The sequence below is a fragment of the Rhinoraja longicauda genome, chromosome 8 (assembly GCF_053455715.1).
Source record: "Rhinoraja longicauda isolate Sanriku21f chromosome 8, sRhiLon1.1, whole genome shotgun sequence".
Taxonomy (NCBI): Eukaryota; Metazoa; Chordata; class Chondrichthyes; order Rajiformes; family Arhynchobatidae; genus Rhinoraja; species Rhinoraja longicauda.
Window position 1 is genome coordinate 21,614,604 of NC_135960.1, and position 14,477 is coordinate 21,629,080.

General features: G+C 39.9%; 1 protein-coding gene across 1 annotated transcript in view; it reads left to right on the top strand.

The window, feature by feature from the left end:
* LOC144595763 (von Willebrand factor D and EGF domain-containing protein) overlaps nucleotides 1-14,477 on the top strand; it is a 178,922-nt gene that overhangs the window by 24,376 nt on the left and 140,069 nt on the right. The window contains exons 2-4 of the mRNA XM_078403383.1: nucleotides 3,392-3,576; nucleotides 3,834-4,068; nucleotides 7,377-7,442. Coding sequence (XP_078259509.1) covers nucleotides 3,392-3,576; nucleotides 3,834-4,068; nucleotides 7,377-7,442 — 486 coding nt within the window. The remainder of the gene's footprint in view (nucleotides 1-3,391; nucleotides 3,577-3,833; nucleotides 4,069-7,376; nucleotides 7,443-14,477) is intronic.

The window sequence follows — 14,477 nt, forward strand, 5'->3', positions numbered from 1 at the left end:
GGAGCACAATGTGTGTAAATTGCGTGTAGTATTTGCTGTGTTTCAATAGCCGCAACACACAAAGCACAACTATACAATTGCCATAAAGCACTGCTGAACATTATGAAAGACAATACAAATTTGCACAAGGAAGCTGGCAATTGAGTAAATTATCAGCTCTACTAACCAATAAAGATTTTTGTCGAGAAAAGCTGCACAAAGAAACAAGTAACAAATTACTTTTTTTTCATACGTGGACACAAAATCTGGAGTAATTCAACGGGTCAGGCAGCAAAGACAGACACAGGGAAGGGGAGGGGGTGGGGGGTCAATAGGCAGATGGTTGGAACAAATGCCAGAGATTAAACCAAAAGGTGTGAGACAGGAGGATTGAAGAGTTTCACATTGTGAAGCCAGAGGAAGGAATGTAGGAGGAGGGGGAAATTGAGAAATAGACATGCATCTGGGGAGGGAAGAAAGGTGGGGGAGGGAAGTGCGGGAGAAGAGGGAGGGGGAGAGAGGGAGTTGTTAGAGGTTACATATAATTGGAGAATTCAATGTTCATATACTAAAGGCATAATTTAATGTTTGGCCAGATTTCAACCTTGGTTTACAGGGATTAATGTAAATAATGGTGCAGTAATTACCATTAACTCTGTCTGCACTTCATGTTGTGTAAGCAGTCAACATAATCAAAAACCTGTTTCATCCTGATCATTCCCTCTCCTCCCCTTCCCCATTGGGCAACAACGGGTTGAACCAAGTCACTGGAATTATAAGGCAGCAGCACTAACTGCTGTAATTCAGTGTGGTGATTTTTACTCGTGTGTGTGTGGCAACATGCTGATTGTTCTAACTGTTGTTTGATGCCAATTTCCCAACTGCTGACAAACATTGGAATCCTCTTGGAATCCAAATGCTGAGTATTATTTACCTGGGGAATACACCAGAACAGACTATAATTTAGAAGTGTAGGAAAAAAAACTGCAGATGCTGGTTTAAATCGAAGGTAGACACAAAATGCTGGAGTAACTCAGCGGGTCGGCAGCAAATCGGGAGAGAAGAATTGGGTGACGTTTCGCGTCGAGACCCTTCTTTAGACTGATGACAGGGGAGGGGGTGGACAAAGATAATTTAGAAGGGTTATTTTTTTGTTAATGAACACATGAAACTATTTAATCAGTTTTGCTTAGTGTTATATTTAACAGAGATACTGTATATATTTGAAGTAAAAAGTGATTAACTCATTTGTCGCATTTCAAAATATTTTTCCTCATAAATTAGAATAGGTATGAGACCAATTATAATTATATATGGCGAAGTCTTGTGACATTTGCTGGTGGTAAATCAAGATGAACAATCTTTCCTCAAGTGTGTACCAGTTTTATAGTGGTCATGGGTGTGGCCTTTTGTAGAAATGTGAAACTAGTGGTCTGGATGTCTGATCCTGAAAGATCATACTAAAATAAGAATTGCTTGACTGTCGGAAAATGAAGAAGTGTCTCGACCCGAAACGTCACCCATTCCTTCTCTCCAGAGATGCTGCCTGTCCCGCTGTTACTCCAGCATTTTGTGTCTACCTAAGGACTGCTTGACATAGACTTTTAATTTATTTTGATGTTTTTGAGAATATTATCAGGGTTTTTGGCAACTTCATACAAACAGTGATACCAAACTGACATACCTTTATCCCTGAAAGATTAATCTTGAGATCATTAACCAGGTGCATTTTGTAGAATTGGCTTAACAGCAATTTTGCAAGTAATTACTCAAAATTAGCAATATGGTTCATAACAGTTTGGCTTTTTTGTGAAAATTCTTAAAAGCTGTCTGCATCTGCCATAGCACTTATTTTCTTTCGACTACTGCAATTTACCCATCTCTTTCTGTCCCACTTCTACACCACAACCTGTACCAGTGCTTTTTATATTTATGTTGAAGAAATTATGATGTGATAACACAGATAGAACATTACGGTCCAATATGCTACTATCTCTCACATTATGCAGTGTTAGATTACACCACATGACTTAGAGTTTCATATGAAATTCAACTGCACTCATAGCACTGTAGTGGCATGGCCTGCCTATCCCATCAGGGCGGCACGGTAGCGCAGCGGTAGAGTTGCTGCTTTACAGCGAATGCAGTGCCGGAGACTCAGGTTCGATCCTGACTACGGGAGCTGCACTGTAAGGAGTTTGTACATTCTCCCCGTGACCTGCGTGGGTTTTCTCCGAGATCTTCGGTTTCCTCCCACACTCCAAAGACGTACAGGTATGTAGGTTAATTGACTGGGTAAATGTAAAAATTGTCCCTAGTGGGTGTAGGATAGTGTTAATGTACGGGGATCACTGGGCGGCACGGACTTGGAGGGCCGAAAAGGCCTGTTTCCGGCTGTATATATATGATATGATATGATATGACATTGGGTCTTTTGTACAATGGAATATTGCTGTGGGATGATTGAGTATAAAACCAGTTCAGATCCTCAACACAGTGATAGTTTTGTAGTGTTTTTTATTTAGGACCTAAATCTTTCGTGCACCTACATTTTTTAATGTAAGATGAGCTACATCTCAGGGTTGAATGATCTCCAGCCAAACAGGAAACCAATTCTCATGCAGCTCTTAAGTGGCATTTTCCGAGGTTGCACTAGGAGAAATCTGGTTATGTTCAGTTGCACTATTAGAATTCTAGTCAGACAAACTGCCTGATTTCTCCCCGCTTGGGAATTCAGAGGAGCGAAAGCGAAGATACCATAGAGAAGGAGCTATCATTAGTCACTTCCTTGCACTTTGATCAACTGACATGTTCAGCAGTGATTACTAATAGAATATTTATCGACAAAACTTATTCGGACTTTATTCCTTGGAGCGCAGGAGGGGTGATCTTAGAGGTGTATAAAATCACGAGGGGAGTTAATAGGGTGAATGCACAATGTCTTCTACCTAGGAGAGGGGAATCAAGAACCAGAGGATATAGATTTAATATAAGAGGGGATAGATGTAATAGGAACCTAACTCGAAGAGTGGCGGGCACATGGAATGGGCTGCCTGAGTTGGTAGTTGGCACAGACACAATAACAACATATGAGAGACACTTGGACGGGTACACGGACAGGAAAGGTTTAGAGGGATACGGGACAAATGCAGGGAAATGGGACTGGCTGAGATGGGGCATCTCTGTCAGCATGGATGAGATGGGCTGAAGGGCCTGTTTCTGTGTTGGGGGTACTCAGAAGTCTCTATGTGTCGATGACACAACTTATGTTGCGCTGTCTTGACTGCTAACTGCATTAAATCAGAAATTACCTAATACTTAGGTAATGCTTCAGATGTGAGGTTTTGAAATTAAAGAAACAGTTGAGAATCAGTTGTCTTCTTGACTAATCTGTAACTTTTGTTTTCTGCAGCCCCAGAATGCTACCCAGGAGGATATCAGGTTTTGTGGAGCCCTTACCGCAGTGTTCATTTTGATTCTATTGAGCTTCAACAATTTGCAATCCAAAATCTCATATGTGATCATTCCTTGACGCCAGGATGGTATCGCTTTATGATTGGGGACAGGCCAGCAGAAATGCCAACAAAATGTATAGAAGTTAGTAGTATGTGCCACATTCGTATGTCCTAAATTTAACTCAACCTTAATGAACTAAATTTTACACAGGAACTATGTAACTTGCCATTCTATGTAACTATGTAACTTGCTTTGAACTTGCCATTCTGTTTCTTTAAAGTCAATTAAACTCTGGACAAGTAAATGAACTAAATGCGTAACAATTATTTATGAGGGATTTTACGGGCCATTTATTTCAATGTTATAACTCTGACCTTTCTAATAACATTTAATCTCAGATGAATAAGTGTGGCACACAAGCTCCCATTTGGCTTTCTCTTGAAGATTCCAACTCATTGCCACGACCTGGTGAGATGAAGAAATTAACTGCCTGTGCTACATGGCAGTTCTTCTCAGGCAGCACCAAAGACTGTTGTTTATTTCGCATCCCCGTCTCTCTGAGGAACTGTGGAGACTTCTTCGTTTATTATCTTCAACCTACACAGGGATGCATGGGTTACTGTGCTGTTGAAGGTTAGCAGATAAAAATTTGCATTTAAAAAAAATATTGTGAACACTATAATGAAAATTTGTGTGATTGAAGATGTTACTAATTGGCATTGCGCATGTGTAAGAGATACAGCTAACTTAATAGTAAAATAGTCCCTTTAAGGGGCGGCAGAGCGGTAGAGTTGCTGTCTTACAGTGCCAGAGACCCTGGTTCGATCCTGACTGCGGGTGCTGTCTGTATGGAGTGGGTACATTTTCCCCATGACCGAGTGCTCCAGTTGGTTTTCTCCGGGTGCTCCAGTTTCCTCCCGTACTCCAAAGAAGTACAGGTTTGTAGGTTGATTGGCTTTGGTAAATACTGTAAATTGTTCCTAGTGTGTGTAGTATAGTGTTAGTGTGCGGAGATCGCTGTGGACTCGGTGTGCCGAATGGCCTAGTTCTGCACTGTATCCCTAAACTAAATAGGAGTCCAGAACAAGGGGCCACAGTTTAAGAATAAGGGGTAGGCCATTTAGGACGGAGATGAGGAAGAACTTTTTCAGTCAGAGAGTGGTGAAGGTGTGGAATTCTCTGCCTCAGAAGGCAGTGGAGGCCAGTTCGTTGGATGCTTTCAAGAGAGAGCTGGATAGAGCTCTTAAGGATAGCGGAGTGAGGGGGTATGGGGAGAAGGCAGGAACGGGGTACTGATTGAGAGTGATCAGCCATGATCGCATTGAATGGCGGTGCTGGCTCGAAGGGCTGAATGGCCTACTCCTGCACCTATTGTCTATTGTCTATTGTCTATTGTAAGTGCTCTGCAAACAAAACAAAGTTTTCAAGGCCTATATTTGAAAGCCCATAAAAATGGAAGGAATAAATTCACCAAGGGTAATCTGCACCTACAAAATAATATTAAGCAGCTCTGCCAGCTTAAACCTTAAGCTTCACTTTGGTGTCCTGTCAAAGGCTCACCACACATTTTGCATTTAAAACTATCAGAGCTAATGTTGGTGAGTGAAAACTATCTTGCATCAGCTAGTTTAGACTATATAGTATTTATACTGATGACTATTATGAGGTGCACAAACTATCGCTGAATAAATGAACTGTCTTCTGTTTTGGTGATTATAAAATATCCATGGCACTGTTAGATGAAGGTAATTAAATGAGTGAATTAATAAGTTACAGATGTTACAAAGGCTGTTCAGTTATATCATAGCAACTTGGCTTCAGTGATTAGCTAATTATTAATTTATAGTTGAAATCAATGCCTGAGGCTGTTATAAATTGGTAAAATTAATTTGGATATAGACTCCAGAGATAGCAAATAATTTAACACCATTGGAGCCTGTTGAAGTGATTAAAGTTTAAGCATTTGGAGTTAGCAATGCTTCCAGAACAGACACTGGCCACTCTCATAGCAGTCAGGATGTTTTCCAGGAACAAGAGTGCACGTGCAATCAGTTCTAATAGAGGTCATTATAAACTTAAGACCAAGACGGGTCGCTGTTAGAGCTGCTGCCTCACAGCGCTAGAGACCCAGGTTCGGTGCTGACCTCTGGTGCTGTCTGGAGTTTGCACGATTTCCCTGTGACCGCATGGCATTCTCCCAATGAACGCATGGGTTTCCTGAGGTTTTCTCCCACATCCCAAAGACATGCAAATTATAGAGGTTAATTGGCCTTTGTAAAATTGCCCGCAATGTGTAGGGATTGCATGAGAAAGTGAGATGACATAGAACTAGTGTGAAGGGGTGATCAATGGTCAGTTTGGACTTGTGGGCCAATGGACCTGTTTTCGTGCTGTATCTCTAAACAAACCTGTGACTCTGACTTGGGAACTACTCCTCCATAGTGCACAACCAATCTTCATTTTGCATTTGTCATAAATCATGGGTTTAGATTAGTTTATAGATACAGCGTGGAAACAGGCCCTTCAGCCCACTGAATCTGCACTGTCATAAGCACAAGGGACAATTTACAATTTTACCAAGCCAATTCGCCTACAAACCTGTATATCTTTGAAGTGTAGGTGGAAACCGGAGATCACTTTTACATTCAAGTGGCCAAGTCCATCAAATCTTCCACACACAACAGTTGGGAGATGAGAGAGTCTTACGGCCAGCATGAAATGTCATTCATGCCAATCAGTGATGGTCTCAATGCTGCTGTTGTCAGTGAAAAATTACAAAGTAAATTTCAGCAGAACCAGATCGATGGGATGGGTAAGCTCTAAATACTGCCGAAACCTCACTGACTAAACCTCAGCACAATGAATCAAAGGAAGAAAATTTATAGTTATGATCTTGGACATTTTATCAAAGACTGGGCTAAAGAATTTAAGGAGGAGATTCAATGGGTTTTTGTTACTTGTGACTTTTTTTATCTATGCAAGGTAAAAGTTTAGTTGGGCTCTCAGCGAAAGGGGATAATATATTCAAATTTTCACTACGAGACTGAGGAAGAATTGAATCATGGAGAAAATAATTGGAATACCTTACCGCAGGGAATATTTGAGGAAAAGACTGGTGTATATTTTAGTAATAAGATTAAATAAACGTTTGAAACAGAATACGGTGAATGCTGCAGGGAGAAAGGCAATGGAATTAGTTTTGGCTTTGTTTCTAGAAAATAGTTACAGAGTTATTTGGTTCCTTGGCCACTTCTGTGCTGTATAGTTCTACAGTTTGGCATGAACTCATTGAGTAATGATGGCTAGCATCAGGAGGATTATTCAGTAAAGGCAGTAAAGTTCCGCCTGGAGATCCTGGCTGCTGATAAAGCTGGAAGTCTTCAATTTGGAACATGACACTGAACAGTGGACCAGACAATAAGATGACTAACTTTGAATCCAAACAAGTATCTCTGGGAAGTAAAAGGTAACTTTCACATGTAAAGAACAACACATTGTATTTCACGAAATGGCCTAATTAAAGCAAAAATGTTATATGACTATATTACTTTGATAACCTTAATCCCAACTTTCTGGAAACTCATTTGGGTTTGGAAAGAGAATAAAAGTTTTTGTTTTGTTTCTGCTGCACCTTTCACCTGTGGATTCTTTTCATTTGTACAAAAGAAAATATGACTGCAGAAATCATTGGGGAAAAAAAAACCTCAATTCAATCCCGGTGATCTTTGGCTGAACTTTTTTAACCCTGTCATAACATATGTTTAGAGTAACCCTTGGGCTGATAGTACATGGCCATAAAGAAGACAAACTGTTAACATAATTTTTAGCCTTGTTCTTCAAACAAGTTCCACTGCTTTGAAAATAAAATTATTGTGACTGCAATTTGTCTCCTTGAAAGGTGTTCATTCTAATTGCTGCACTTTTCTTTTCACCATAAATAGCCATTACAGAAACAAAATCAACATCCTGTGCCCCAGGAGAAGTGGAAATAGATGGAACTTGTCGAGGTAATGAAGGTTTTTATAAATTTAACAGAATTTCATGACCATACCATAACCTTTTTTATTTGCTTTGACCTATCAGGTTAGTTCAGTTTCATGGCTTAATATATAAGTGCTGCACTGTGGTTAGAAAATACCATTATATTATATAATGCACATTTATATTTGTAAAAGTGAAGCAGCTCTTTCATGCTAAAAAGTCTAATTTCTATTCAGTAAACAAAAGATAAGATCATTCAGACTTTGATTAGTGGTTGGTGAGAGAAGTTGCTGATTACAGGTTCCTATTTGGAAGAATGGAAGATGAAAGCCTGTATTTCTTTCTCCTTTGTTAAAGATGCCTTGCATCTTCAGTGGAATCCAGCACTTTGAAATATGTTGGGTCTGGATTGTAATGGATAAATGTCACACACAGGGTGACCATTAGACACTGGATCTATGATGCCAAGATTAGGATTATGGTGATGCAAAACTGTGATTATAATTTATCTTGTAACTTTAACAAGATGGAGAATTGTAGCAGTCACATTATCGGACTATTACTCCAGGAATGTGGACTAATGATCCAAATACATTAATTCAAATTCCTGCATAATAGCTGGGAACCTATATTAAATAAATGGAATAAATCTGAAATGGGTTGCTGGTGTCAATAAAGGTGATAATGGAAACTACTAGATTGCTATACAAGAAAAATAGGGTTCAGTGTAGTGAGGTTATTTATATTAATAAAATTAATGTTTCAAACTGTGCACCCTCATCAAGGCCCCATGCAATTTCTTATCTTGCCCCTCTCAATAACCCAGGATAGTTTCTATCTGGCCCTGAAGATTTATCCACCTTTTATACTTTTCAAGAAAACCAGCGTTACGTCTCTTTGGATCTCAAACAAGCATGTTTATACGCCTTGCACTGATCCCACTAACGTCCATGTCATTCTTCTGGGCAAAAAACAGGTACAAAGTTGAAACAAGGAACTGCGGATGCTAGTTTACCAAAGAAAGACACAAAATGCTAGAGTAACTCAGCGGGTGAGGCGACATCCCTGGAGAACATGGATAGGTGATATTTCGGGTTGGAACCCTTCTTCAGGCCTGTTGAGTCACTCCATCATTTTGTCTTTCCTAGAAACAAGTACTAATTTATTACTTTGCCTACATGCTCTGACTCCAAGCATGAATACTCTCCATTATCCTTAGGTATCATTATCCTACCTCCTCCCTAGTTACCCTCTTGCTTTTACTTTTTGTATAAAAAGCCTTGAGATTTTCTTTAATCCAACTTGGCAATGCTATTTCATGCTCTCTTCTAATTACTTGCTTGAGTTCTTTCCTGCTTGCCTTATACTCCTTATTTGATTTCCTGATTTCATCTTAAACGTCTGATCTAGTCTTACCCAGTAATAGCTGCTCCTGATTTACTCTTCCTGGCTCCTGCCTAATAATATTATCAACAAATCCATGAGAATATTAAATTGGTCAGCTAGATTACAGGATCTTATTGATTTTTTTTGTAATGATTCTACAAAGTTGAGACCTTATCATCCTTATTTGTTTGCAAAAACATTTTTTTTTCCAAAATGTCCCTGTCAACAAATATAACCATTTAAAGAAGTGAATTATTTCATTGAAAGGGAATCAAAATTAAATTAAAGGATTAGTTGAATTTGTTATGGAAGAAACCAAATGCTTTGCCAACTTAGGGAGAATTAGATATTTTCCATTCTTTTAAGGTAAGCATAGATTTCGGCCCATTTTCCAACCAAGTATGGGGTGGTATTAAGGAGGCATGGTGACTTGTAAGTTAGATCCTCGTACATCTTCTCTTGAGAACATTACATCATAACCAGTGGTGAATATTCATGTGACAGATACCAATGACTATAGTTTTGCCTCTTTAAGCATAAGGTTGGATCACACCTGGGTGGTTACAGACAATTCAGGTCTTTCATGTACTTGTTCCTTCCATTTTCTGTGCCTGGAGCCTTGCACTTGTTCTAAAATTAAAGGGTGACAATACTGAATAGGGTATTTATCCTGAAACAGCTGCAGTTTCAATGGCTCATTTATTTTGATGCTTCAATTCAGAGTAAGCATTACTGATCAAGCTTATAAATGAAAGGAAAATTGGGTCAACATCAAAACAAATCAATTCAGGGTTTAAAAAGAATGCATTATAATATGGTGTATCCTATTGATAATGTATAAATGATAATAAATTATGCGTAGTGTAATGTTTGCTGGATCACTTCCAAGCAGGTTAGCAACAGAACTGTTAGGATGTAAGCAGGATCTGTGTTGAATATTCTAATTTAGGAAATACTCCAAGAGTAAAAACAAAACACGGTGAAGCAGCTTTTAGTCACTCTGCTTCGTGCATCTGGAATAAACTCCCCGAAGAAATCAAACAGGCCCAAACTCTAAATATATTCAAAACTAGGCTTAAAACCTTCATGTTCTGCAGTGTCTATGACTAGCACTTTGATTCTTGTTACTCTATATATCTTACTTTTGGTCTATTATTACTTTTATATTTTATTACTTTTTATCTACTTCTATTACTCTATCGTTCGCTCGTGTGTCGGACGACGTTAGCTCGCTGTTGGCTTCTGTCGTCGTCCAACATGTTGACACAATTGGCCGCTCGACGCGTCACAGAGTGCATCGTGTCGTCTTTTCCGGGGGATCGCCACGAGAAGGCATCTGTCATAATCCCCCATTTATTAATCTTACTTATAATTATTATTTATCTATCTTATTACTCTTATTATTTGTATTTTCCTACCTTTTCTCCTTGTTCTGTATTTTTATGCTCTGTGTAAAGCACTTTGAATTGCCATTGCTGTATGAAATGTGCTATATAAATACACTTGCCTTGCCTTGCCTTGGTATTTGCTAGTATCATGGGCTAATACTGCAGAAGGCTCCCCGCCGAGCCATGCGGCAGAAGGCTTCTTGCGGAGCTGCGCTGTGGACCGGGAACATGGCCGGAGACATTTATTGAAGCGCTGCGGTGCCTCCTAGAAGGCCGCAGAGAAGCCGGGGCTGGAGTCTCGCTGGTCGGAGCCCAGGCCGGAGACTCACGGGTCGGAGTCAGAGCCTCGCGGGACGTAGCCGACGGAGCCTGGGTCGATGGAGCCCGCGGCTGGGGCCTGCGCGGCACCACGGAGGCGTTAGGAGGGGACCCAGCGATGATAGTAGTCGGTGTGGCGACTGTATAGGAGATGCCGACCGATGGATGAGGACAGACCGCATGGAAGTGAGGACACCGCTGCCAGGGGAAGGAATAAAGGAGGACCCGGCGTGGAGGACTGCTGTGAGGTGGGGGAGGGCAGAGAACAGAGTGGGAGGGGGAAAGAACAAAGGTGGACGTGTCATGGGATAATTTATAACTTTGTAAGTGCCCTTTATGTGGCGACTATTGCATACCTTGGGAATGCAAGTAAAAATATTCCCTGTGACTTGTCACATATGACAAAAAAGCATTCATTCATTCATTGGAGGCTATGCTCTGGAGATTTGGCTTGTGATCGAAAGCAGTGTTGATTTCAGTGGGGATTGTAGAATCACAGATGAGGAGAAAAAGAGAAAAGTGTATTCGTTTTTTACTTCTTATTTTAATTTTTAATTATTTGATTTTATTTTGATTATTTTGCTATTTTTTAATTCTTTAGAAATTATGTACTTTTTTCTTTCTAAATGACAGTGTCAAAAGCATCAAAAATATCTCTGGCTTTACATATATTCAAAACATTAACATTTAAATATACTATCAAAAAATTAAAGCAATTGAATCATGTAAATCAGTTTTAATTAAACAATGTAAATTACCCGAAAGTCAGAGGAACTGCAGCAGATGAGACTTCATTGCATGAATAATGAGCTTCTTAACAGTCTGTAAGGAAGTGCAGGTCCCACTAGCGACTGATGATATATCTTTGGAATAAGTCGGGAAGAATTCAGTTGTAAGCAAAGCAGTTGGTTTATAATTACCCAATAGCATTTAACTAAGATCCAACAAAAATGTGATTCCCATTCTGTGGCAGTAATAAACTAGATTAAATGGATTATTATTGGATGTTCCATTAAAAACACGGATTAAAGGGTTTATTAGCTGGGTTCTCATTTCATGCAAGGTCAACATTGCTTGAGATTCTGTGGGTGAGATGAACGGCCATGTTGATCTTTACAGATAGATACAATAATTTCTCGCCCTTTAAGCAGAAGAGCGGACTTTTCTTGAGCAAAACGCAGAGTGCTGGAGTAACGGCAGATCAGTCAGCATCTGTGGAGGGAATGAATAGGCAACAGTTCCCCAGTCTGAAGAAGAGTCCTGACCCGAAACATTGTATATTTTCGATGATAGTTTGGTTTGGTTTAGTTTATTTTAGTTTTTAATGTCATGCGTACCAAGATACAGTGAAAAGCTTTTATTTGTGTGCTATCCAGTCAAAGAAAATACTATACCTGATTACAATCAAGACATCCACTGTGCACAGATAAAGGACAAAGGGTACAACATTTTAGTGTAAGATAAAGTCCGATTAAAGATAGTTCAAAGATTGCCAATGAAGTAGAGAGGAGATCAGGACCGGACTCTAGCTGATGAGACGGCCATTCAGGTGTCTGACTACAGCTGGGAAGAATCTGGACGTATGTATTTTCAAACTTCTGTACTTGTTTCCTAGTGGAGAGGGGAGATGGGAGAATGACCAAGGTGAGACTGGTCCTTGAATTTGCTGGTGGCCTTGCCGAGGCAGTGTGGTGTAGATGGAGTCAATGGAAAGGAGGTTGGTTTGCGTGATGATCTGGGCTATGTCCACAACTCTCTATAATTTCTTATGGCCTTGGATGGAACTGTTCGCAAACCAGGCTTTAATGTATCCCCATAAGATGCTCTCTATGGCGCATCTGCAGAGGTTGGTGAGGGTTGTTGGGGACATGCCGAACTTCATAAGCCTTCTATGGAAGTAAAGGTGTTGGGGTGCCTCCAAATCATGCCCATCTTTCTCAGAAATTCTCAAATCGGGTTTATACTTCTGTCACGTAACTAAAAAAGGACTCCTGTCAAAGTCAAGAGATCCCAGGTAATCTTTAGTTAATTTATCCCTTCTCATTCTTGCTCAGCCCACACCCTTTGATTTGGTTGACTGCACCATCCTCATCAGGCTATGACAGCGAAGATGAACTGCCTTAGACTGTGGTACACTGTGTAGAGCAAAAAATCTCAGTCCAATAATTTTATAGCAACTTCGTGCTACAAGTAAAATTAAAAGCTGCTTTTGTATTTATTGCCGGCTATTGTAAACATGTCAAAACAGTACATGGTATTTGTCTTTAAAGCATGAGCAATAAGTATATTAAAGTGCAGCATATAAAACACACTAAAGACTAGATGTAGTATTCTTCGATAAAATTGGAAGCAGTATTTTTTATCCCCCAAAATGATTATGAGCAGATTAGAGGCCACAGATGGAATTTTTAATTCATTCAATCGATGTGGGCTTCACAGGCAGAGCCAGCTTTTAATTGTTCATCTCTTATTGCTCTTGAGAATGTGAAGGTGTTTTGCCATCTTAAACTGTTACAGTCTATGAGCTGTGGGTAAATCACAATGAGATTAGGGAGGGAATTCCAGGAGTTTGGCCCAGTGACAGCAAGGGGACTTGCTCCATAATTTTTCTGGGACATTAAGACAACGACGTGGGTCATGCTATTGTTGCATAAACCAATGAAGACTTTTGTTGTGGCGTTCATGGAATAATAGCATTGGGCTCCATTATATAACTCCACTCTAACACTGACGTGGTTGGCATCATCAAATGCTCTCAATGGATAAGTTCTCTCATATAACACAGCAGATGTGATCTCACCCGGCAGCTCTGAAATGGACATCCAACATTGCAAACAATACCTTTTCAGTTAGTGCAGCTGAAAGAATGGATGCTGCAATTATGGTGGGGCATGTGAATGCTCCAAGTGTGGCTTCATCAAATACTGTGAAATTGCATCAAATCTTCACTAATGTTATACATACCATTACTTTGCAATAAAGTCCACAATTCCACGTGCCTTCCTAATTACATGCTGTATTTGCATGCCTTCTCTTTATGTTTCATGCAAGAGGACACCTAGATTCTCTTGTGCCACAAGTTTTTGAGTAATCTCACTCCATTTAAATAATAAATGATAAAAACAGAAAATACTGGCAAGTAAAGCAATACTTTAAGAGAGAGAAAAAAAGTATTAGCTTCAGGCTAATTAGGCTGGAAATGTAAACTGATTAGGATGGCATTAAACTGGAAAGAGTGCAGAGAAGTTTTACAAGGATGTTGCCTGGACTCGAGGGCCTGGGCTATAGGGAGGTTTGGGAAGGGTAGGACTTTATTCTTTGGAGTGCAGCAGGCTGAGGAGTAATCTTACAGGAATGTATAAAATCATGAGTGGAATTGGGTGAATGCAAAAAGTCTTTTTTTCTCATCTCCACAACCTTCAAAACCAATAACAAGGGAGTGAAAGCCCACATAATCCAATGTTATGCACCCACCAACGATGCAGAGAAGGAGGTCAAAGACAGGTTCTATGACAGCTTGAACCACCTACTTGGTAGTATTGGAGCCAGAGATCTCATTATCCTGATGGGTGACTTCAAAGTAAAGATTGGAGACCAAAACGAGGGATATGAGGCAGCAATGGGAAAACATGGAGTGGGGAAAATGAATGAAAATGGCGAGATGTTTGCTGAGACTTGTGTTAACAATAACCTAGTGATTGGGGGAAGTATATTCCCCCATAAAACAATCCACAAAACAACTTGGGTGTCACCAGATCATGTCACAGAAAATCAAATTGACCATATTTGTATCTGTAAAAAGTTCAGAAGGTCCTTGGAAGATGTCAGAACAAGAAGAGGAGCAGATGCAGCTTCAGACCACCACCTCCTGGTAGGAAAATACAAGCTAAGGCTTAGGAGACACTACTGGGCCAAAAGCCAAAGAGCAAAATACAACACTGAATAACTCAACAGTGCTCAAGTGGTGAA